This window comes from Drosophila kikkawai, chromosome 3L (genome assembly GCF_030179895.1).
Source record: "Drosophila kikkawai strain 14028-0561.14 chromosome 3L, DkikHiC1v2, whole genome shotgun sequence".
NCBI classification, from domain to species: Eukaryota; Metazoa; Arthropoda; class Insecta; order Diptera; family Drosophilidae; genus Drosophila; species Drosophila kikkawai.
In genome coordinates, this window is record NC_091730.1 from 20765729 (window position 1) to 20788345 (window position 22617).

Sequence of the window (22617 nt, forward strand, 5' to 3'; positions counted from 1 at the left end):
GAGTGGGTCAAAAAACAGGTCGTTTTTAATCCAGGAACTTTTCAAGGAAATTGCCTTTGACTTGGGAGTAACTCTTTAAACGTGCAAATAAAAGGGGAAATGACCCCTAATTGCAGGCCAATTTCCATGGTTTTTAGCTAGATTTATGTATCCAGCAGGGAAAAGCAGCATTAGGGTTAATAGTAATGGTTCTTTATCTGGGAAGTAGATGCAGATTTATCTTTAATGTTAATGTAAATACGTTTCTGCATTGTTTCAGTGGAAGTTCTGTATTGTAAGGCTTTAAAAACAGAGAATTCATAGAAACCTTCCTGCCACGGAATTGGTGGTACACTTACAAAGGTTTCAGACATTGTTTAAGCATTGTTAATCCAGGAACTTTTCAAGGAAATTGCCTTTGACTTGGGAGTAACTCTTTAAACGTGAAAATAAAAGGGGAAATGACCTAATTGCAGGCCAATTTCCATGGTTCTTAGATAGATTTATGTATCCAGCAAGGAAAAGCAGCAGTAGGGTTAATAGTAATGGTTCATTATCAGGGAAGGCTTTAAAAACAAAGAATTCATAGAAACCTTTCTGCCACGGAATTGGTGGTACACTTACAAAGGTTTCAGACGTTGTTTAAGCAGAATTTACTTCTATAAAGCCTAGAATTCATAGAAGTAGTCCTTCGGAGAGTGTTGATTTCCCAATACAGGTCAAGGTGTAATTCAGGAAACTGTTTTTGGTATTGAAAAGAAGCTCTGTAATTAGTAAAAGGCTATTTTCTTACACTTCTTGGATTACTTATTTATATATTATAATAACCAATCTCTTTCCTCCTTCCCCACTTTTAGTGGCGACACCACCGAGGCAGATTTGACCCGCGTCTTCAGCGCCTATGGCACGGTTAAGAGCACCAAGATCATCGTGGACCGTGCCGGCGTGAGCAAGGGCTATGGGTTCGTCACATTCGAAACGGAGCAGGAGGCGCAAAGACTGCAAGCAGATGTAAGTACCAGTCCTTTGACCTGTTGCTAATGTCGCCTGTTGAACGTTAAAAACAAAAAAACCAAAGAAAATTAAGACCGCGTCAGTATTATGATTTCGAAACCCGATGAAGCCAGCGAACCAACGAACCTTGAATCATTTTAAAAACCCTTCTCGGGAGAGTACCCTACAGCAGCATATCGTATATGTATATCCAACACACAACTATAAATTGTGCTCCGATCTTTTAGGGCATTACCTGACCCATCACACACAAGTACTACCTACTATGAGATGTCGGTTCCTCCTACTACTACTGATACTACTACTAAGTACTACTACTACTACTACTACCAACACTCCCCGCGGGGGGAAAATACCTCTTACGATATATAGAGTCGCCTTTTGGCGAAATATGATGATATGAAATATGATATATAAGATGATCAGATGTACCGCCTTAGGTACGGACGGCACTTTGTTCTTTTATAAATTTCTTCTTATTGCGTTTTTGTTGAGTTTACGTTTCCGAGTTACGTTACATTTCCGTTGCGTTGCCATTACGTTACGTTACATTCGATTCCGTTGCGTTCCTTATATCGTTTCATTGCCACCAAATACACTACACTCATGTATACATACACCTTACACTCACCCAGTTATATAAACCACATTAATATATACTATATATCCCCCAGCGTAGGCAGCATTATTTTCCATATTTCTTTGATCCCACACACACATACACCACAAACACACACTACACACAACCTATTGCCCGTTAAGCGTTAAGCAAAAAACAAAAAGTAAATAAAAAACCAAAATCAAATGCAAATGCAAACAATGTTGAGTTCGTTGCACCGTTTTTAATGCTCATTTTATGCAATCAATTAAACAATTAGCGTCTTTGCTCTTTTGGCTCCGTTTTTGGAGCACGGTCTCCATAGACATTATATAGACTAGACTATATATATATAGACAATACCTTAGTGCGTTGCCTTGTTGCCTTAATTCGTTTGATCCAGTCTTGAGTTCCATTTTGATTTCCATTTTCGTGTAAGAGTTGCATTGTTGGCACATCTTTTCCGTTTCGCCTAATTTGCTGATTTTTCGATCGAATCGATTGTGTATTGCACATTTTTCCCGATTGTGGAATATAATTAACGAAGCAGCGCAGCAGCAGTAATAAATAATAATCCAATTCAAATTGCAATAATTCAAAAAGAAACCACCCAGCAAGTAAAGTAAGTGCGGCGTACAAGTTCCTGGGGAATAGTATATGTCTCTCTCTCTAAAATCCCAAAGTTGGCAGTCCAATCACCTGCTCCCCAGAGCAGCCCACGCTCTTTCACCTCGAGAAAAGGTACACCGAGAAAAAAGAATCTTATTACTAATGTGCCATTTTATTTCGCCTTACGCTAAATAATTTTTAAAATTTTGTAAGAGACATGTCCCCAAAATATACATGGAAAAAGTGGTTATTCCTGGTCTAAAAGTCCCAATATAAGTAACGTTATAAATAGGTTTTCCTTATTTGAACCTCTAAAACTACTTGAGAATTATAGTGTCAGAAGGCTTGTTAATAGTTTAGCTAGCTTCCTAAAACAGCAGCTAGAATTAGTTGATAATTATAGTCTCAGAACTGGAAAATGACTGTTAATGTGCAACTTCATACTACCAAACTGGGTAAAAGGCCAACAGTTTTATTAGTTCTTATTACTGATTCATTTACTAGGCCTTAAAATTTATTTTCTCTAAGGAAATGCTAAAATCACTTGGGAATTATAGTCTCAAAAAACTATAGATTCATATCTCTGCATTTACTATTACGTTCTAAACTATTTTCCCTGTGTAGTAATAGAGGCTTGTAACCCGTCTATATAGGGTCAAGATCTGGGCTAGGTGTTCTGTTAGCTCCATAAACAGCTTACCCTCCAAGGTGGCTCATTACAAAATGAACTTGTCTGCCATATTTCGTTTTGGCATACTAATTGATTATAATTATTGCATAACCACTGGATGGCGGGATGGCCGCCAGTCGCCAGCCGCCAAGTGATGCAACTTTTACCCATTTCAGGGAAAATTCTCGTTTACTTTTTACCCTCTGTATATATGTAGTCTCTGAAGCATCCGCCCTGTGCTCGGTGGCATATTAAGTGAAAAACTTTTGCCGCTCGTCATTAATATGCATTGTTGTCGTTCTCGTTGCTCGTTGTTGTTCCACTACTTGCTCACAGAGTCTGGGCCACGAGTGTCCTTGTGAAATGCAAAGGGAGAGCAGCAGCCGTAGCAGGAGCAGGAGCAGAACAAGAACGACGAGCAAGTATAATGCCCGGCGGCAGAACAAGGATAACAACGACCACACTCTATGCAAAAGGCAAAAGCTGAAATGGGCACAGCATCAACAACAATATAACAACGACAAGTCCCTGGCAACGTTTAACCAAGTTTTAATTTACACACACACACGCGCCCAGATCCAAAAGAGGAGACACACATTACACTAATTAAATTTCATTTAGAAAAGTTTCGCATTTAGTTTTGGGGAGTTTTTCGACCACGAACTCATCAAAAGCCACAGCAGCCACTATCCCATATATGTATATATATATTCCACATCAGTACCGTCATCAGTCCCCTCCAGCTGCGAATACTAATCTCGTGTGTATATGTTTTTATGATGGCAAAAACTAATCTCAATCCCCTGATACCAATACCAATACCAATACCATTGCCACAACCATACCCATCGTCACCTCATACATGCATAATTACGCAACACAAATAAAAATACATCTAGATTAGAGCAAATTTGGTGCCCGAAAATAAACTCGAAACGCACATTTCGAATGTATGAGATTTGCCTACTCCTCCACTCCAGGAGTAAAGGAAAGCAGGCTCATTCTCATTCTCATTCAATTTTAAATCATTTTAGAGTGGACCTGGCAGCAGTAGCTGCGGTAGCCTGTGTGTTGTTGTCCTTTTTGTGCGGGGAGGCTGAAACAAAAGGCCACCGTAAAAGCCAGCCACCAAAAGGATTCTTAATTAAATTCAGTCAAGACAAGAAGAAAAGTGTTTAAGGGTAACAGAGGGGATGCAAGAAGGGGTTTCTTGCCTCCTTGCCATACGTTTCATCTTTAGTTTACTTTCTCAACCGTTGGCCCTTTGTTATGGCCCTTATCCTTATGTCGCTAGCCGAGGACGATGGCTCGAGGGCGGCCAACTCGAACATAAATGAAAAGAATGTTTGCCCAGCGGCGGTCAGAAAAGGATACGCGCGGCAAAGGCGACAGCGGCCACGGCGACGGCTCAGGTTTTCCAAGCCTCCAAGCTTTTCTTTTCATTTTCATTTTCCACATTTTTTTGCCCTTCTTCCTCCAGTTAGTTTTTTTTTTTTTTTTATATAACGTCAAAGTAGCGTCTCCTTGGCCCGCAAACATTTGCTTAGGTTAATGGTTATTACCGTTGCCAAGAGAGGTCACCCCGCAGTTCCTAGTACCCAATCCCAAGCCTCCTCCCTGCAAGGAGTCGTCCAGGCTTATCTCTTTGTGGAGCCATGTCCTTTTCATGCATTTCAAGCGCAAATCACAAGGGTATCAGGCGGGACTAATTGGCAATTAAAGATGAACTGGCAGAGAGGCAGGCTCTCTTAGTAGCAGTAGTTTCTTGCCTGAATAAGGTATTAAATGTAAATTGGCTGATTTATAGGGTCGAAGAGATTCTAAATGCATTTTTAATGGGCAAAAAAAGTAAAGAATGCGATTACCTTTTCAAAGGGATTCCTGAGCTCTCAAATTTTCTGGGCCAAAATTGGGGTTAATCTCTCTTCATTCCTTCTCTCTGACAAAACCCTGTTTATTTTAATATATATTTACCTTGGTGTTGGTGTTACATTTCACAGTTCTAATTGGTTTTTCTGTATTAAATTGATTTAATTGTCATCCAGTAGCTATACACGAGACGAGAGAAGAAACGACATGACAAAGCGAGCTTTATTTTCCAAAATTCAATTTGTTCTTTAAATGCTTTTGTGCCATTCCAGTTAATTTCTTTTATATTAAACTTATTTAAATGAGTTTATTATTCTGGTTAATGAATTTTTATGTGTTATTGTTTGTTGATTAAAATAAACATGTTGTTGATTTTTGTGCCGCGCAAAATGGAAAATGAATTAAACAAAATATAAAAACAAAACAAAACAAAAAAAGAGAAACAATACGTTGGCGATTGAAATTGCTTTTGAAGCCAAATTAAAAACCCACAGCAAAAACAGCAGATCTCTTTTTATGCAACATATGTACATGACATTTTGTAATAAACCTTACTTAATTTAAACACACACACACACCACAATATAAACACATACACCTATATATAATATATACATATATACATATAACTTTGGTAATGGTATTTTGCCTTGGCACGTGTTTCTCTCTCTCTTAGCCATGGCCGTGCCATAAAAAGCAAAAATAAAAACGAACAGAAGATATATAATAATTAAAAAAAAAAAAAAAAAGACACAAAATAAAACCAAAAGCGTTGCGCATTAATTTTTAACTATTTTTTGAGAATTTTTGATGCTGCTGCGTTCGATTTGAATTTGAATTTCTTCGTTCGGCTTGTGTGTTGATAGTGCAATATATCGATATTAATGCTCCCCCATTTATGCTTTCTTCCTCTATCTATCTTTCATTGCTGTCGCTGGCCATCGAAAACAGGGCGAGTGCGTGGTACTACGCGATCGCAAACTAAACATTGCACCGGCCATTAAAAAACAGGTGAGTAGCTCTTAGTTTTTTAATTTAGATTGTTAAACTTCGATATTGAAAAAGGATAAAAATCGATTTTCTTAAAAACTATACTTCTATAATCGATACTTGTTACAGATCTACTCGGAAGAAATTTCTGCAGTTTGTAAAATTTGCTCTTATCGTATTTGTTTGTATTAAATTATTTAAATATAAAAAAAATCGATGTTTATCGATCTACTTTAGAACTGACAATCGATAAAAGTAAAAGAATCGATTTGTATCCTTTCGATTATTTTGATAATTATTTTTATGTCATTAATTTATCATTTTCAATATATATTCAAAATATAATAAATCCAATCATTTCAGCCCAATCCTCTGCAATCGATTGTGGCCACAAACGGAGCCGTCTACTATACCACCACGCCGCCGGCACCGATTAGCAATATACCGATGGATCAGTTCGCTGCCGCCGTTTATCCGCCAGGTGAGGCAGTTGCTTCCAATGCATATATATATATATATATATATATACTACTTATATATAATCTCTCCTTGCGCTGATGGGGTCTTCATCGTTTATCTGAGTTTCACTTGGTTTTATTGACATTTGTTTTTCTTTTCTTTGTATTTCATTACTCTCTTTCTATTCGACAAAAAAAAATATGTATACTTCATCAACACCAAAAAAACAACAACAAAAACACCAACACCACCAACAACAACCATCAAATTGGGAAACAATTAACCAAACCTAGTTACTGACTTTACAGCCGCTGGAGTTCCCACAATCTACCCACCATCAGCCATGCAATATCAGCCATTCTATCAGTACTACAGTGTGCCAATGGTGAGTTTGAAATAAAGATTATAAAGTTGAAAATAAAAGCACTAAGACAGTAATATATTAAATAAGAATATCGTAAAGTCCAAATTCCTAAACCAGTTTCGTGCACATAAAGTACGATTTCCAAGTGCTATTATTTTGAAAGCAACTCTTTATTAATTTTAATATTAAATATTAATACATTATAAAAAAAATACCCTCTAATTTTGCAGAATGTACCCACCATTTGGCCTCAGAATTACCAAGGTGAGTTGAGCTAAAGCCAGCTTCTCAAAAGTATTTAGTATCTCTCGCTGGTATTTTTGTCGTTTGTCGTAGAGCCTACACATTATCGGTATTTGCTTTCTTTTCTTTCATTTTATTCTTGGCGCACCACCACAACCACCAACCACCAACCAACCACCAACAACTACAATAATAATAATCAACCATTACAAAATAGGTTAAATCAAAACAAAACAAAAAAAGTAAACAAATTTTCGTAGTCGCCAATTTTTCGTTGAGAGCTGCCCTGAATAATAAACCATAAAACTACATCAACAACAACTACAACAACTGCAACTACAACTACAACAACCATCTGACAGATGCAGATGAGAGAACAACTACAAAACGCTATATTTTACGATATATGCCCCTCCAACTCTGATCGAAACTACAACTGCAGCAGCAGCCGCACTCTCCTAGTTTATAATTTTAGTTTATTACGAATTATGTTAATGCCTATGATTTAATTTAATTTATGCTAAGTTTGGAGCTTTAGTTTTTGGCCACACATCGCATATATAATATATATGATATGTAGAGAAAAAAATATATATGAACATGTAATGTAAATTAGTTGAATGCCATGAGGGAAATTATCTATATTTTTTTGTTATCCTTCGATTCTTCGATTCCTTTCGATTTTCTGTTCGGTTTTGCTTGCTGTAAATAGCAGAGAATGATTGTAAATAGTAGTAGTAGATGGCACAAAAGCGCATATACAATGCTTAAATATGAATAATGCCTACAATCTAAATATATATATGTGTGTGTATATATATATGTATCCAACGATTTTTCCCGATTATTTTGTAGGTATTTATCCATGTTAACTTTGAGGATGCAGCAGCAACAGCAACAATAGTGATGCTACCTACTACTACTACAACAACAACAACCAGAATAACAAAGCCACAACAACAACAACAAGAACAAAACAGCTACAACAAAAGTAAACTAAAGCATAAATAGAATTTATATATATATAAACACACACATCCATGAAAAACACACCAACAGCTGCAATTTCGGAAATGTTTAGTCAAAGGAAATCGTAGAAGCTCTGGAGGAAGGACACTCACACACACACACTGAAAGCCATTGCAAACTGCTGTAAAGTAAGCAGCTTATGTTATTAAAGATGGAACCATCCTGGCTGCTGCTGCTGCTAATGTGTGTGTGGTGTGTTCTGAGTGAGTGACGGGGATAACATTTGGTCGAGGAAACATTTATGATGTGCAATTAGCGGAGGTGCAGGCAGGAGCAGCAGGGGGGCTTACCCATAAGGATAAAGTGTGTGTGTGTGCAGAGGGAAAGTCAGAAAGGCAGCTGATATTTATGGCAGAAGACAGAACTTAAACCCGTATTTAAACTATAAAAGAATAATACACACACCGTGCAGCAACACATACTTAAATATACTATAGGAAATAACTGGGAGACACACACACACACACCCCGCATACACTATATATATGGGGCAGCGATCGAAGATTAAAGACATAATATTATGCGTAAATTAATTTATATACATATACATATACAATACAATATAGAAAGCGTAAAGTAAATGTAACACACACATACAGCGATACAAAGCTACAAAAATAAGAAGACGACAAAGTCAAATACACACACACACCACACCTACGCACATCCACGAATCTCGAGCGGAAAGTCAAGGATATAATTTATTTGGAATTAATCCTTGACTCTCCGAACCGAGTTCGTGGGGTAAGTAAAAAAGAAAACTAACTTGTAAGCCAAGCAAAAGAAACTGAAACGAAATTTTAGTCTAAACGAGAATACTTACACTAAAAGCAACAAAAAAGAAAAGGTAGACACATAAGCCAAGCAAAAAGTGAACTAAGAATAAAAAATAAAAGAGAAAATACAAAAAAAAAAAAATACAATAAAGATATTCAAAATATGCTAGCTAAAAATAAAACAAATGCGAAAAACATACACACATATATTAGAGAGACTATTAAAGGAAAGCTAAACTCAAAGCTCTAGCGAAAGGAAAATAGATAAACTCAAGCAATACATAGACACTCATAGGTGTGTGTTACACAAGAATATAGTTAAATATATGTACGAAGAAAATAATATAACAATTTAATAAACTAATGTACAAGAGAATGAAAAAGAAAAAAACCAAGCAAAAGCGAGCTCTGCAAAAATGTTGATTTATCATTTTTGTTTTGTCTCTACACATACTTAAAATTCTGTTGTATCTATTGTTATGATGATGGCATCAAACTAATCAAAAAAACGAAAAGAAAAGAAAAGGCAAAAGCTAAAAACAAAAGCGATGAAAGATGTGTTAACCAAAAAATTATTTAAAGATACATTTGCGGGGGCAGGACGCGCTCTCCGGATCGGCGGCGGACCTGCGAGCGAATTCCATTCAAAACGAGAAGAAACAAAAAATAATTGGTGCATAATTTGGCTGAATGAAATACCTTAGCGGAAAATTCGAAATAAATATTTATATATATATTAACGTATATTGCCTTATTGAGACGAGAAAAACGAAATTATTTGCCCACTGTTTTCGCGAAGATTTCGCCATCGATATCGATCGTAATAAAAACCAACCCAGAGGTTTCAGAAATACCTGCTAAAACAGATGTCGCCGAGGTCAACTTGGAAAATAAGAGACTCTCGTGTGCTGCCACCGCAAATGTGTGTTTTTCTTTTTTCGGGGTAAAACTTGTTGACAAATTTTTACTAAATTGTTAAATAGTTAAATACAAAAAGAAAAACAAAACATGCATACATTTTTAAATCGAATTGTAACAATAATTAGTAATCACTCTTTGTTGAAACGCGAAGCAACACAAAATGTAATGAAATGAAAAGCAATAATTCAATAAGGCATGCTCTAGTTAAAAACTAAAAACTAAAACTGAAAAGAAAACTGAAATCAAGTCGAAGAAGCAACATAGAAACCACCAACCAGGAGAGAGTACTTACATGTATGTCAGTCAATAGGGATTTTATTTAGTTTGAAAGGCACTCGGATGATTCGATCGAGAGTCCACAATTGCTGGGAGAAAAGAAAGAGGAAATTACATTGAGTTCGATTCATCACTCTTTTTACATCCAGTACATCAAACTATCCAAACATCCCAGCAATTTAATTCTTCTGCAGACTTATCCACACAAAGATCAGATCATAAACTAATAAATCCAAGGCGTAACTTAAGTATATACGTGATATTTTGAAAATGCGAAAATTCATAAATAAATTGTTTAGGTTTAAAACAATATTAAATATATATATTATACAGATATATACATATATATACATTATAAAGATAATGCCAAGGCATAATTAAACCATAACGATTAATTAATTAAAGAATGAATGAACATTTTTGCTGACAAAAACAAACAAAACGAAACGAGAAACGAGTGTAAAATGTTTGTAAACTCAATTTATTGTACGACGGAGTTCTTAAGTTTTTACTGAACAGCAGAGAGCAGAGAGCAGATTGTCCCATCGTAAAAAATCTATTTAGTTTATATATAGTGAATATTTATATTATATATACATATATATATATTAAATGAACAAATGGCAAGTAACAAAAACAAACAAACCAACAAAAGGAAATAGCAATTAGACGAGGGTAAAGCAGCGCAGAGAGGCGAAAGTGAAGTGAAAATTATATATATATACAATACATATATATCATAGCGCAAAGAATAATATATATTTTAATGAAGGAACATCAACTGATTAAGTGCAGCTCAACTACGAGCACAAATGTTTTTAGACTAAGTACCTACCTACCTAAATGAATTCAGCAATTACATAAAAAATATATACAAGAGATGGGCGAGAGGGAGATGAGCTTCTCGCGTTGTGTAAAATTACATATATATATATACATACATGCATATTATGAAGATAATATCCCATGATCATCACAAGAAGTAAACAAAAACGAAACATATTTAACACACACACACTCACACTATACTACCTATAAATATATATAGAGATGAGAAATGAGAAAGCAGAAAAGAACGCATAAATAGCAATAACAATAAAGCAACAGCTACTTAATAATTTTAGCAAAATGCAAAACACAAAAAAACAAGATGCAAAAGTAAACAAAAAAAAAAAAACATGCCTTGGTTCGCTTTTATTTTACTTTTTAGTTGGTTATATTTTGGATCCTTCCTTCCCTACTTTAAATATATTTTTTGTACAGAAAATCACTCGCCGCCAATGTTGCATCACCATCACTTGCCATCGACGAACTCACACCAGTCGCCAACGAATTCCTGGACGGAGTACGAGGATTCGAACGGCAGTCTGCCCCGACTATAACAAAGACCCATGCCCGGCTAAGCTTTGTGTGGTGGAGTAAGAGGAGCAGAAGCAGCCGCTGGGGGGAGGGGATATCGAGATCAAGAGTAGAATCATAGGACAGAGGTAGATATAGGATCAGAACTAGTATTGGATGGATGGATAGGAAGCCCCATATCATCGATAGAACGTGGACGATGGCGATGCCAAACACTAAACCCCCCCTTTGTTAATCGTTTTGCGTTATTTGATATTTTCATTTTCATCAAGAGACACCACCACCAAGACCACCTACCAAAACGAAAGCTCAGGACCCCAGCGGGGAATCTTCGGTTTCATTGTGTTTCTGCGTTAAAATTGTTCATTTTGTTGTTTGTTCTCGTTTATGTTTTCGTTAATTTCGCAAGTTACTACTGCTAGTACTACATTTTTGGACAGCGAAAGGGTGCGTGGCAGCAAGTGTGGGCGTGCGACGACTGGAGGAGGAGGAGGAGGAGGAGGAGAGGAGCGGCCGCCGGGCCAGGCCAGAGAAGGGCACAGGATTCAGGATCAGAATATGGAGCGGGCACAAGACTCAATCTCAACAAATTCGTTTCCCCGCGCACAGAATATATATAATTGTGACCACATACCGAATATCATCCCGAGTTCAATTCGAAGCAACCGAAGCATATCCCAACTTCTTCAAAATTACCATTGTGATCACACCACCACCAAAGACCCGAATATAGTGTCCTTGCTGTCACCCGATCTGGAAATGCCTGGCCCTGGAGCGAAGACACGTACCACCTCCCAGCGATGACATTAGCATTCGTTTCGGGTTCAACTCTTACTCCGATTCATGGTACTTTTGATCGTTGATCTATGATCCTTCGTTGTTGATCCTTGGTCGTAGATCTTTGATTGTTGATCTATGATCGTTGATCTTTGATTGTTGATCTTTGGTCCTTAATCTTTGATTGTTAATCCTTGATCTTTGATCGTTGATTACAGATTGTTGATCGTTATTCGTTGATCGTTGATCGCTGTCCAATCGACCCTTGAATTTTCTAAATTTTTTGCGCTTTCCATTTTGGTATCTGTGTTAGTTTCGCGATTTTCGAATCTCGTTTTGCCAAATCTGTGATATGTTATCTTTTTTCCAAATCTATCATGTTCATGCCCAGCTTTGAAGCTAATAAAAAAATAACGAGCCCGAAACAAAAGCGGAACCCTGGTTTATTAACTTTGGTTTTATTTTTTTTTCAGTTTATTATTATTATTCTTTCAGTTCTTCCTGATCAAGTGTAGCATACTTTCCAGGTGCTGCGAAACACAAAGAGCAACGAATCTTTCAGTAGCAAATGAGGACTAAGAAGGCTAAAATCAAGTAGCAAAAAGCGCGAATCGTTAAGATATGAATAAAATAGTTGAATTAAACGGTTGTGTCAAATTAGCTCTAATCTCAAAAAGGTCGATGACAAAAGGCGCGGCAATTTATTAGGACTAAACTTGTCTAAACTCTAAATGTAGTTCAATTACAAATTATTTGCTAAGCTCGCTCCTATCTCTCTCTCTAACTACCGTGTGTAAACTTAATCTTCCCGAGTACGAGTAATTATAATCTTAAAAAAAAAAACAGAGGCATACTAAACTACATACACTTAGATGATCTGATAAGCATGCAGACATACATATATATATATATAAAATGTACAAGAACAATATATCTCTCGATGGCGTCTCAACAACACAAAGGAAATCCGTAATCAGATACCAAAAATTATAATATTTACGAGGGAGGGATTTAAAGGTAAAGTAATTGGAATGGCAGAACATTTTTACATAAGAAAAATGCATTTTTTAACAAACGTCTACGTGTGAATTGAATAAACCTTGTATGTGTATACACGCATATATATTATATACATTTTATTAAATATATATATATATATATATATGAATATATATATATGTATATGTAAAGCCGAGCAGCAATTTTTTATAACAAGAAGCGGCCCGAGAGAGCAGCGGTGAAAGCGGAGGGCAGGCAGAGCAGAGCAATACCAACCCAGCCAGCCAGCCAGCAGGAGGCCCACTGTGCGCACTGCGCATGCGGCCCACTGTGTGTGTGTGTGAGCGTTAAAACGTTTTTTGAAGTAAAATTTAATTTACACAAGACTGACGCTAAAAAAATAACTAAGAATATTAAAAGTGTACTAACCGTTTACGAATTTTTCAAAATGCCACACACACGCCCTGGAGGGTCGGAGGCCAAGGCAAGGACTTGCAGGATTCGGATTTGGAGAGGGAACTGTGTAAGGGGCGCCGCTTTGTATATGGTTATATTATATTGTACTTAATAAACGGAAAACCTGAGATATATATTATATATATTTATATTTACAATAAAAAGCAAAAGGAAAGAAAAAACCCAAGCATAAAAACTAAACCGAAAATACAAGAGCATAAATTATAAACATTTAAAACGGAGCGAAATGAAATTAATAACGGTAAATAACAAAATATACAGTGTTATTTTTATTTTTATGATATTGTACTTACATTAGTAACTTAACGAATATAAAACGGCGCAGCAATAATATAAATAAAGTAATTAGCAACCAGAACTAGGCAGAAAAACCCCACAAGATGAAAATGTGATGAATATTGTATAGAGAAGATTGAAAAGTCCCCATTGTATCCTCCAGCAGAGACACGAAATAAGTATGCGTTCTGGGATCGATTCAGATTCAGCCAGGTATTAATTATAAAGAGATCCTTATTTCGGAAGGCAATTGAGAAAGAAGAAGCTTGGAGTGTAGGACGAGCCTAAGAATACAATAAACGTGCAACGAACTCTTTTAGATTAATCGATTAATCGAGGGGCAGCCCTGATAACACACCCACACACCTAGGTGCATTACATAGCCGCTGCTGTCCCTTAGCGATCCATTATTAGGTCCTTAGTTCGGTAGAGGTCAGCATTAACCCGCCACCAAATCTGTTTTCGGATCATTGTTGTCAGCAAAAGTATCTTTTTCGATTAACGATTTCTAATTACGATATATCGCGATATATACAGAGCAATTTCTAGAGCGAGAGGCTAATAAAAACATGGCAAATGGTGAAAAGCAAAACAACAACTAAAACGAACTAAAAACAAGACGGTTTTTCTAACAATGTTGAAAGCGAAATGTGTAGGAAATATTTAACCATATATACAAGCATATATAAATTGTAGCTAAAATGGTTTCATGTAAACGAAATTGTTGAGTATTTTTAGTCAAGAGTACACACACACACACACACCATAAACACACACAAACACCGAAAGACAAACTGAAGAATTTACTAAAAGAAACGACAGAGAAATTGTTAAATTTTAAATGCAATTTTATTGCTTTAATTTTCGATTCATTAGTCGACCTTGTTTCGTCAGACATTTGCACAGAATTTCGTTTACTGCCTTCTGCTGACAAAACTGTCCATTAAGCCCGTTCCATATTCCATTTGAGTTGACAAGAAACCCATTATCCTTGCCCCAAAAAAACCGAAATTCTGTTGCAAATTATATACACACACATTTGTACATGTGTAGGATAAATAATAATAATAAAAAAAATTAAATCGAAGTGCAAGTTGCACATTGTGAGAAACTGTGCTGAAGCCGAGATAAGGAAGCAGGATAATACACAAGTAGAGGAGAGGATAGTGAGGCCGCGATCTAGACACATACCGAATACCGATACCAATACCGATACCGATCACCGATACACCTATGTTAAGCCAATTAAAGCGCCCAAAAGAAAAATACATAGCAAGATTAGCCGAAGAGTAACGAGTAAAGTACTAGACAAATTATACTTTTAGCTAAACTCAAGTGGAAAAAAAACAACTAAAAAAACGAAAAAGAACTAAGAAAATGTATCCAAATTCTTCCGTAAAAGAAAACAACATTTCTAGTAAAAACAATTTACCATACATAAGAGTCTATATATACATATACTATATACTGAGCAGCATAAAAGTAGAGTCAAGGAAATACGTAATGCAGACGACACAGAAACACATAGAAACAGAGGGCCGGAAACGGAAACGGAACTGGAATCCGGAACCGGAAACGAATGAATTACAGCCCACTAAAGAAAAGATATCAGCAAGGAGATTGCAGAGGGCGCTATAATATAACGAGGGAAATTAGATCAAGAGATAGACGTAGGCGTAGCGGTAGCACGGGGGACGATTATAGAGAAAAACCCAACTGATCTCTACTGTGTTCTTCTATGCTTTAGAGGGGACATAAGTAAAGTAACTTAATTCAACTTGGAAAACCAAAGTATTACAATTTTGAGCTGCAATATTTTTTAATCAAAAACCAAATACCAGAAGGAAGAAAATAAGAGTAATAAAAACAATGGTAAAATACAAAAGATAATAATTAATATATATTTTTCTCTTTTGAGATAAACCAAACGAAAACTGTTTTGATGTGAATTGAGTTAGGCAAAAACCAACAAATAAAAAACGAAAGGTCATATAAATAAACAAAATAACACAACATATTCCAAAAGAAAGTATCAAAACGGAAACCAAAGCTAGCTAAGGAAATGCACAAAGTTTTGTGTGTATTTTTTCGGTTTTTATTCATGTGTGTAAATCTTCCGTGTGCAAAAAAAGAAAGAAAACAAAAAATAAATTGAAAACCAGAACTACACTACACTACAAGAGCAAAGCCAGACACTAAGCCCAACTGAAATTGTCAAATATGAATAAATATATATGAGGTCTATATGAGTATATATTTAGATAACAATTATATTATATATATACATATATATATTATATACATACATGTGTGCAAATTATTCAGATCCATCAAAGTACGATGCGGAAAAGTCTCTATATATATATTTAGTAAAATTATAACGAAAGAAAAATGAATACGTAGTACAACGGCAAGCGAAATAAAAAGTATAAAGCAAAACATATAAGAGAACACAAAATTCGAAAAAAAGGAAAAAAAACCAAGATAATTAGCATAAAAAAATAATTATTTATAAAGGCTGTAATTTTAAGTAAAGAACAACCCGATAAACATAACGAAAACAAAGAGGAAAATTAAACAAAAAAAGCGAAAAGAAAACCAAAAATTTAACGTCAACATATTTCACCCACAAAGCAAATTAAATTAAATTAAACTAAACAAAAAAAAAAAAAAAAAAACGCGAGAATATACTATAACAAATAAGTAAGAACGATATCTAAAGAAACGAAATTATAAAACTAAATGAAAAATTATATATAAAATAATTACATACAAAAGGAAGTAAAGCATAAACATAAAACCCAAGAAATTATATATATACGAGAACTCAATGTATGAAATAAAAATATAAAACTAAATAAATAAAATATTAAAAAAGGAATAAACCGAATATTACAAAGTTCTGCTGTTTCTTTCTTTTCATCGATTGCCGATCGATTGATGTCATTGCCCATTCGAGTTAATGATTTAATGACGCAGAAAAACGACGCAATATATTCGTGTAAATACTACGCGCTAGAAAGCATTTGCATTTATTTTTTAATCTTTGTTATTATTTTTAATGCCAAGGTACATGACAGATCGAAGCGCTGGCTTCGTTTTGGATTCGATTAACCCTACATATATCGCCTTTCAAAATACTATACACAATAAATACAAAGTGCACGCAAAAAAAAAAGAGGAGAACTACATTAGGAACTTGTCATTAGGGCGGAAACTGGAGTACTTTGGATGTCTGCTCAATCCCGGAGGAAGCTGCGATTGTACTTCTGCAGCCGGACACTCTGGGGCGCCTTCTGGCTGCGATCGAACTCGCAGAACTTGTTGGTCTTCACCATCCTGGGATTGGGTCCAGCGGAGGTCCTCCAGTAGACCGTCTGTACGGCATTCCTGCCGGCAATGTAGCGGGTGGTGGCGCCCACCAAGTGGTTCACTTTATTGGCAGCAGACATCTTGTAAGTTGAGTTTTGTTCTTGTCTAGCTTTTAATTATCACAGTTGGGTTGCTCTGGGGCTGGGATTTGTGTAGTGGTTCTGTCCGGCGTCTCGCTGGTTCAACTCATGGGCGCGCACGATTCGTTTCTGTGGCCCCAGCTCGCTCCGGATCCGGTATTTATAGCCGCGGCGCATGGCGACATGGCGATGCCTTATCTCTGGACACAAGACTATCTTTTAAGTAGTAGTTCGCAGCTTATCAGGCGTTCGGATGATGGTTGGCGGTGCCCAAAGGGTTGCTAATTGATTAGCTTATGACCAGGTTATTGTTTTTTCGTTTCTGTTTTCAGGCATTGCAACTGCAACGAGGAGAAATGCGACGTATTTTCTGGCCAAAGTTTGTTGGCATTTGGCAAATGGACTTGTTTACGGCTGTCTAGAGTCTAGACCCTAGGTGGGTATCCGTAACCGAAAAAAGGAGCAGAAATGCACTTCCGAGGTGCTGGCCAAAGTCCAAAGACTGATCTCCACAGCTGTGCGCAATATTGCACAATTGTACAAATACCCCTCAGCCGATGACGTAAATCATCATTAAAAAGTATGTACAGTCGGGCATCTGCGACTCGAACTGACCTAATTATGCCACTCTAACCTATTTTCTGGGACAGCGACTTAGCGGGGGTTATCAGGGGGAACTTGGGGGGAATGAATACCTAATGTTATTAATATATAAATAAATTTGAATTATACATTTACTTTTATATTGTTATAGTATTTGGTGTTATCTCATAATCCTTGCGATTAAATATTTGTTATTAAGAAAGTATTATTAAATATGTATTATTAATTTAACTATTACCTTTAACTATTTTTAGACACTTGTAAATTCAATGAAATGCCCAGAGAATTTTATAATCTGCTGTATTTGAACTATTTTTAGACATTTTAAAATTATATTAAAATTTTAAGTCTCAAGATACTTCAATAAATAGAAAGCTTTGTAAAGTATGCACCAATAAATATATATATTTTTTAATATTAATAGGTATTTCCTTAATAATTTATAAGAATTCCCAAGTTTAAAGTCTCTTTTCAAGTAAATATATAGACACAACTTTAGACTTGGTTAAATAAAACTGAAATTATCAAGACCTAGGTCTCCAAACTTACATAAACCTGCACTTGGGTGAATTGTAACCATGGCTAACCGTACTCGTAGTAGATAATAAAGCTAAGATAGACAGACTTGACAATTGTTTGCTGTTTGTCTGAGAATCCTCCTTCAAAATAAATAGAAAAATCGTTTGTTGTAGGTCATGTTCGGCTTAGAGATGTTCGACTGTAAGTGACACATTTTCCAGACAAATTACGCTGGCTCATGGCATCGAGAGAGGTCAGATCAGCCTATTTAGACACATCCTGCTCGCTAGCTTGGACCTGGGACCCTAAGATATGTGCATATATGCTGCGTTCTTTTGTAATACTTACTATCATGAGCACTCTACGTGTGCTCTCTTATCAGGCAGCGAGGCGGCGTGCGGCTGGTGAATTAATATTATTATTATTTTCAAAACAAAAACGTTGTCGAGTTTCTATGACTGCAATCAGGCGTTGTAAAATCCGGCAGAAAGTGTGCGGGCGAAAAATCGAAAAGTCAACAATAACAATGGCAAAAACAATAACAAAAAAAAAAAACAACAACAAAGACCGATGATGACCGCACTTCAAGTTCAAGTGCGAGTCAGACTCAACGGGGGCAAGATGAATAATCTGACCGATCTAGCCCTTATCTATTCCCTGGCACGTTGTCTGCTGGTGCTCGAATGCAATGGGTTTCGTCATGCGAAGGGACATTAATCACCGGAATCATTGGGGAATATTTTTGTGGCCGAAACTTTTCCACAAACAGAGAGTTTGAAGAGAGATTGTTTATTTTCTTTTTTTTTACGAGTGCCAGTCCAGCGTAGACTGTAGACTGCTTAGGCTTTCTCAAAGCTGATAGCTTATCAACAAAGAGGAACGAATTAAGAACCCAAAACAGAACACTCGCCAGACTTGTGAACTTTGAAAGGTAATATCGCGTGAATTTGGAACAAAAAACATGAGGCTATCGACCATGCTTGCTGGGGGTTCCCTCAACCCGGCTATAATCCATTATCAGCTAGGAGAGCGGTTGCCTAGGCCTGATAAGGGGCATCTGTTTGATAGTGTAATATAACCGAGGAATGTTAACAACGTAATCAGCGACACTGGCATTGGCTTTTGTGTGTGACTGTATCAACGCGGCGTATGAGCAATATGTATGTACTCATTTTTTGGCAATCTCCAGGCGTTGCCTACTTTTGGGCGTTATGTCTTAGAGAGAATAAAGGTTCTTCTCTCTGAATTAGTTCCGGTGAATTAGTAATACCAAAAATTCCAGACGCCGGGTTGAGATCCCAGCTAATTGAATTAAGAATTAATTAAACACTTAACGCCTACAACTAGACAACCGGCTAATGCCCACTTCAGTACCGTTCCCGTCTCCTCGGTAATTGGGTTTAATTGACAAGACAAGCAATTAAAAGCGGAAGCACTGCGAGTACAGCTCGATTTGGTTAGTTTTTTCGGGGAGTGCATCTTGCCTCTCCCTTTCTCTGTATTGCTTAAGTAATTTACACATAAATTAACGTAATATGGCTGGACTCATTGAAACCGCTGCTGTCTGGTGTGAGAGAGATCACTTCGATCAGTGGCCACGTCCCCAGAAGAGGCGTCCAGCTAGCAGCAGGCCGAAGAGGGCGAAGAGGCTTCCTCCCAGCCGCCCACATCCATTGCAGACCTTGCGAATGGTTTCCGTGTAGAGGCCGCGGCGGGAAAGCAGATTTCTGATGCTGCGCAGCTCCTGGAAAAGGGGAAAGAAAAATAGGGAAAGGCGTAAACAAATTTGTTATTGTTTTCAGAAAAAATGCAATAGAATTGCAACGATTTGCGTGCCATTTTGTTATTAACTTACTGCCCAGTCACCTCTTTTGACCTTGTATTTATAAACAAAATAATAATGAAAACTTGCCTCGTACGCAGGGAAATTTATATTGTAAAATGTTATTCGCAATTTAATTATTGCAATATTTTATTGGGATTTTTAAAACTCATTGAAATTTTACTAATTAATTAGAGAAAATAATGAAATTCATTTGAATGAATGAGTTTAGAAATTATTTAAATTCCATTTCTTTTTAAAATGTAAATCAATAAATAATTTATTTAATGTTCACAAAACTATTACTGATAGAAATATTCCAAAATAAATATTTACATGTAAGTAAAGGTTTCCAATTAAAAAAATAATTTTTTGTAATTAAACCCGGAAAATAATATATGTAAAAATTGATATCTAGCACATTTATATTTAGATAAGCTTTCGCCATTTGTTTGACGAATTTTCTATAAAAAATAAATATGTGAAATATATAAATACTGATAAAGATTTCTGCGAAAATATAGTTTTCTGAAACAAACGCTTTTTTTGTTTTGATAATTTGCTTTTCAGAATTTTTCTTAGAAGCAGTATTTTTCTATTTTTCTATTTATAAGGAAAACTTGTTTACGCTTTATCAGTAATAACTAAAATTTTAAAAATGATATTTTTAGGTATATTATAATTCAATACATTTTCAGACAACACAGAAAGCTATATAAATATAACACACAATAGCTTGCCTTTCCCTTGATAAGAATCTTTCTCTCACAAGACAGAATTAAACAATTAAACGTTATTATTAACTCAAGTTTTATAATATGTACTTCTTTCTACAATAAGCTAAAACTGAAGCGGAAAGTTTAAAAATCTTCAACTACAAGAGATCTTAATTTATAACCAATTAAATTTGGTTTTCTGTAATAAAGTTAGGTATTCTAAACCGAGACGAAAATGTTAAATAAATTAGAGATGAGTTTTTGCTTGCTCGAGGTCTTAGCTTTTCCGATATCTCCGTTTCAGCGCTTAATTTCTTATTATAAATTTTATTTATAAATAAACAAAAGTACTCACATCTGAACTGAGTCCCAGGCGATTTCGGGTCAGCACCACCGTGTATATGGAGCTCTTCATATCATTGCCGCAAAAGGTGAGGACGAGGTGATCGTTGACGGCCTTGACCACTTGGACGGTGCCGGTGAACTGGGTGTAAGAGTTCAGGGAGACCAGAGAGCCCCGCTGATCGCCAATGTTGGACCACTGCCCAGGGGCACTTGTGGTGTAGTTGAAGGTGTACTCCAGATTGTTATCCCGCTCGCTCCACACCAAACGCAAGTACTTCTGCTGGCCCTGATTATATCTCGTCTGGTACTCATCGCTGTCCAGATAAGCGGGCGAAGGTGTAGTGGTGCGTCCAAAGTGGTTCTGGTTCCGGTTGTATTCCTGATTTCCGCCATAGCCGCCATATCCGCGGGTGGCTTGTGTAAGGCGAACCTGTTTAATTAAAGAATTACCTGGGATTTCCTGGATTTTTTATTTTTTATAACTCACCTGTTCTGTGACATCGGCCAAATGAATAATCACACAGGAATCGTACTCGTAGATACCGGGAAAGTCTTGGCTGTGCACAATAATCTCGCTGCCATACCAGAGACCCATTATCTATATGGATGGATGGATGGATGAGTGGATGGTTGGAGGAGAACGGGAGGCTGGTCATTATTACACACTCATATGTAAAAGCGAATGGGGGTCATTTGTGCGATTTGCATGCCACTTGCTGTGCGTTCAATTAAATGGGAAAAAATAATAATAAAGTGCCGCAGCAGGGCTGGGTGGCTGTCGTCTACAGCATTGACATTGGGCGCACTCTGGGCGCAAAGGGTTAATTAGAACAAATCAGCCCTAATTGCATTACCCGCTTCTTTGAATTTAAACTAGTCTTTGAAATATTGACAAGGCCTGCAGGAAACTGATAAACCTTGACTCTATAATATGATCTCTCACCTGATCTAGATCCACCGAGTTCTGGGGATTTATATTCATGCAGCGCAGCTCCGAGTTGCTCCTCTGAGTGGTGGAAATCGATGAGGGACTTCCATAGTTTCCATACTGCTCCACTGCAGTTCCGGCAACGAGGCCGCAAAAGAGGGCAAAGATGGCCAAGGACTTGCTGCACATTTCGGGAGGTTCTGCTTCTTTTTTAGACACTGACAAGCGATCTGTTCCGGATGAAATCTCACGATCAACTAACAACGAATCCCAACGTTTCGAGCTTAACTCAGTCCGGCGATCGCACTCGGCGAGATGAGATGAGGAGCGAGATAGGCGAGGAACCGCCCGAGTTTACTCTTTCGCTCATAAAATGCCAAAGTGAAAAATAAAAAAAATAATGAACAGAGAGCCACTGAGAAACGCAGGCTCAAATCACACAGGGAGAAAAGGAACATGACAAAAATAAGCTTTAAATTTATATTATATGCCATTTAACATTAAAACTAAGAAATCTAAAACCTGTATTTCAATAAACAAATCGTGT

General features: G+C 36.6%; 3 protein-coding genes across 6 annotated transcripts in view; 1 reads left to right on the forward strand and 2 right to left on the reverse strand.

Annotated features, from left to right (window-relative positions):
- bol (boule homolog, RNA binding protein) overlaps positions 1-12379 on the forward strand; it is a 31385-nt gene extending 19006 nt beyond the window's left edge. Inside the window, exons 3-8 of one of the 4 annotated variants that reach the window (XM_070285278.1) lie at positions 837-990; positions 5691-5750; positions 6093-6210; positions 6482-6573; positions 6783-6816; positions 7013-8756. In XM_070285278.1, coding sequence (XP_070141379.1) covers positions 837-990; positions 5691-5750; positions 6093-6210; positions 6482-6573; positions 6783-6816; positions 7013-7017 — 463 coding nt within the window. In that variant the 3' untranslated portion in view covers positions 7018-8756. Of the gene's footprint in view, positions 1-836; positions 991-5690; positions 5751-6092; positions 6211-6481; positions 6574-6782; positions 6817-7012; positions 8757-11060 lie in introns of those variants that run through there. The other 3 variants (XM_017172700.3, XM_070285279.1, XM_070285277.1) reach the window with 3 other exon arrangements.
- Positions 12380-16681: 4302 nt separating this feature from the next.
- On the reverse strand, positions 16682-17282 carry LOC108078934 (uncharacterized). The gene has a single exon (XM_017173082.3). The coding sequence runs from the start codon at positions 17135-17137 to the stop codon at positions 16925-16927; it is 213 nt and encodes a 70-aa protein (XP_017028571.1). The 5' UTR covers positions 17138-17282; the 3' UTR covers positions 16682-16924.
- Positions 17283-19711: 2429 nt separating this feature from the next.
- Positions 19712-22335, reverse strand: LOC108078631 (uncharacterized). The gene is made up of 4 exons (XM_017172555.3): positions 22086-22335; positions 21630-21740; positions 21153-21572; positions 19712-20003 (listed from the first exon to the last, which is right to left on the reverse strand). The coding sequence occupies exons 1-4, from the start codon at positions 22257-22259 to the stop codon at positions 19848-19850; spliced, it is 861 nt and encodes a 286-aa protein (XP_017028044.1). The 5' UTR covers positions 22260-22335; the 3' UTR covers positions 19712-19847.
- Between the last annotated feature and the right edge of the window lie 282 nt (positions 22336-22617).

Bases quoted from the DNA above. Each gene is read 5' to 3' on its own strand.
- LOC108078631 (XM_017172555.3), bottom strand. From the start codon at position 22,259: ATGTGCAGCAAGTCCTTGGCCATCTTTGCCCTCTTTTGCGGCCTCGTT. The intron at 21,741-22,085 runs GTGAGAGATCAT...CCATCCATATAG, and splicing joins ACTCGGTGGATCTAGATCAG to ATAATGGGTCTCTGGTATGG. The intron at 20,004-21,152 runs GTGAGTACTTTT...CCCCTTTTCCAG, and splicing joins GCCTGGGACTCAGTTCAGAT to GAGCTGCGCAGCATCAGAAA.
- LOC108078934 (XM_017173082.3), bottom strand. From the start codon at position 17,137: ATGTCTGCTGCCAATAAAGTGAACCACTTGGTGGGCGCCACCACCCGC.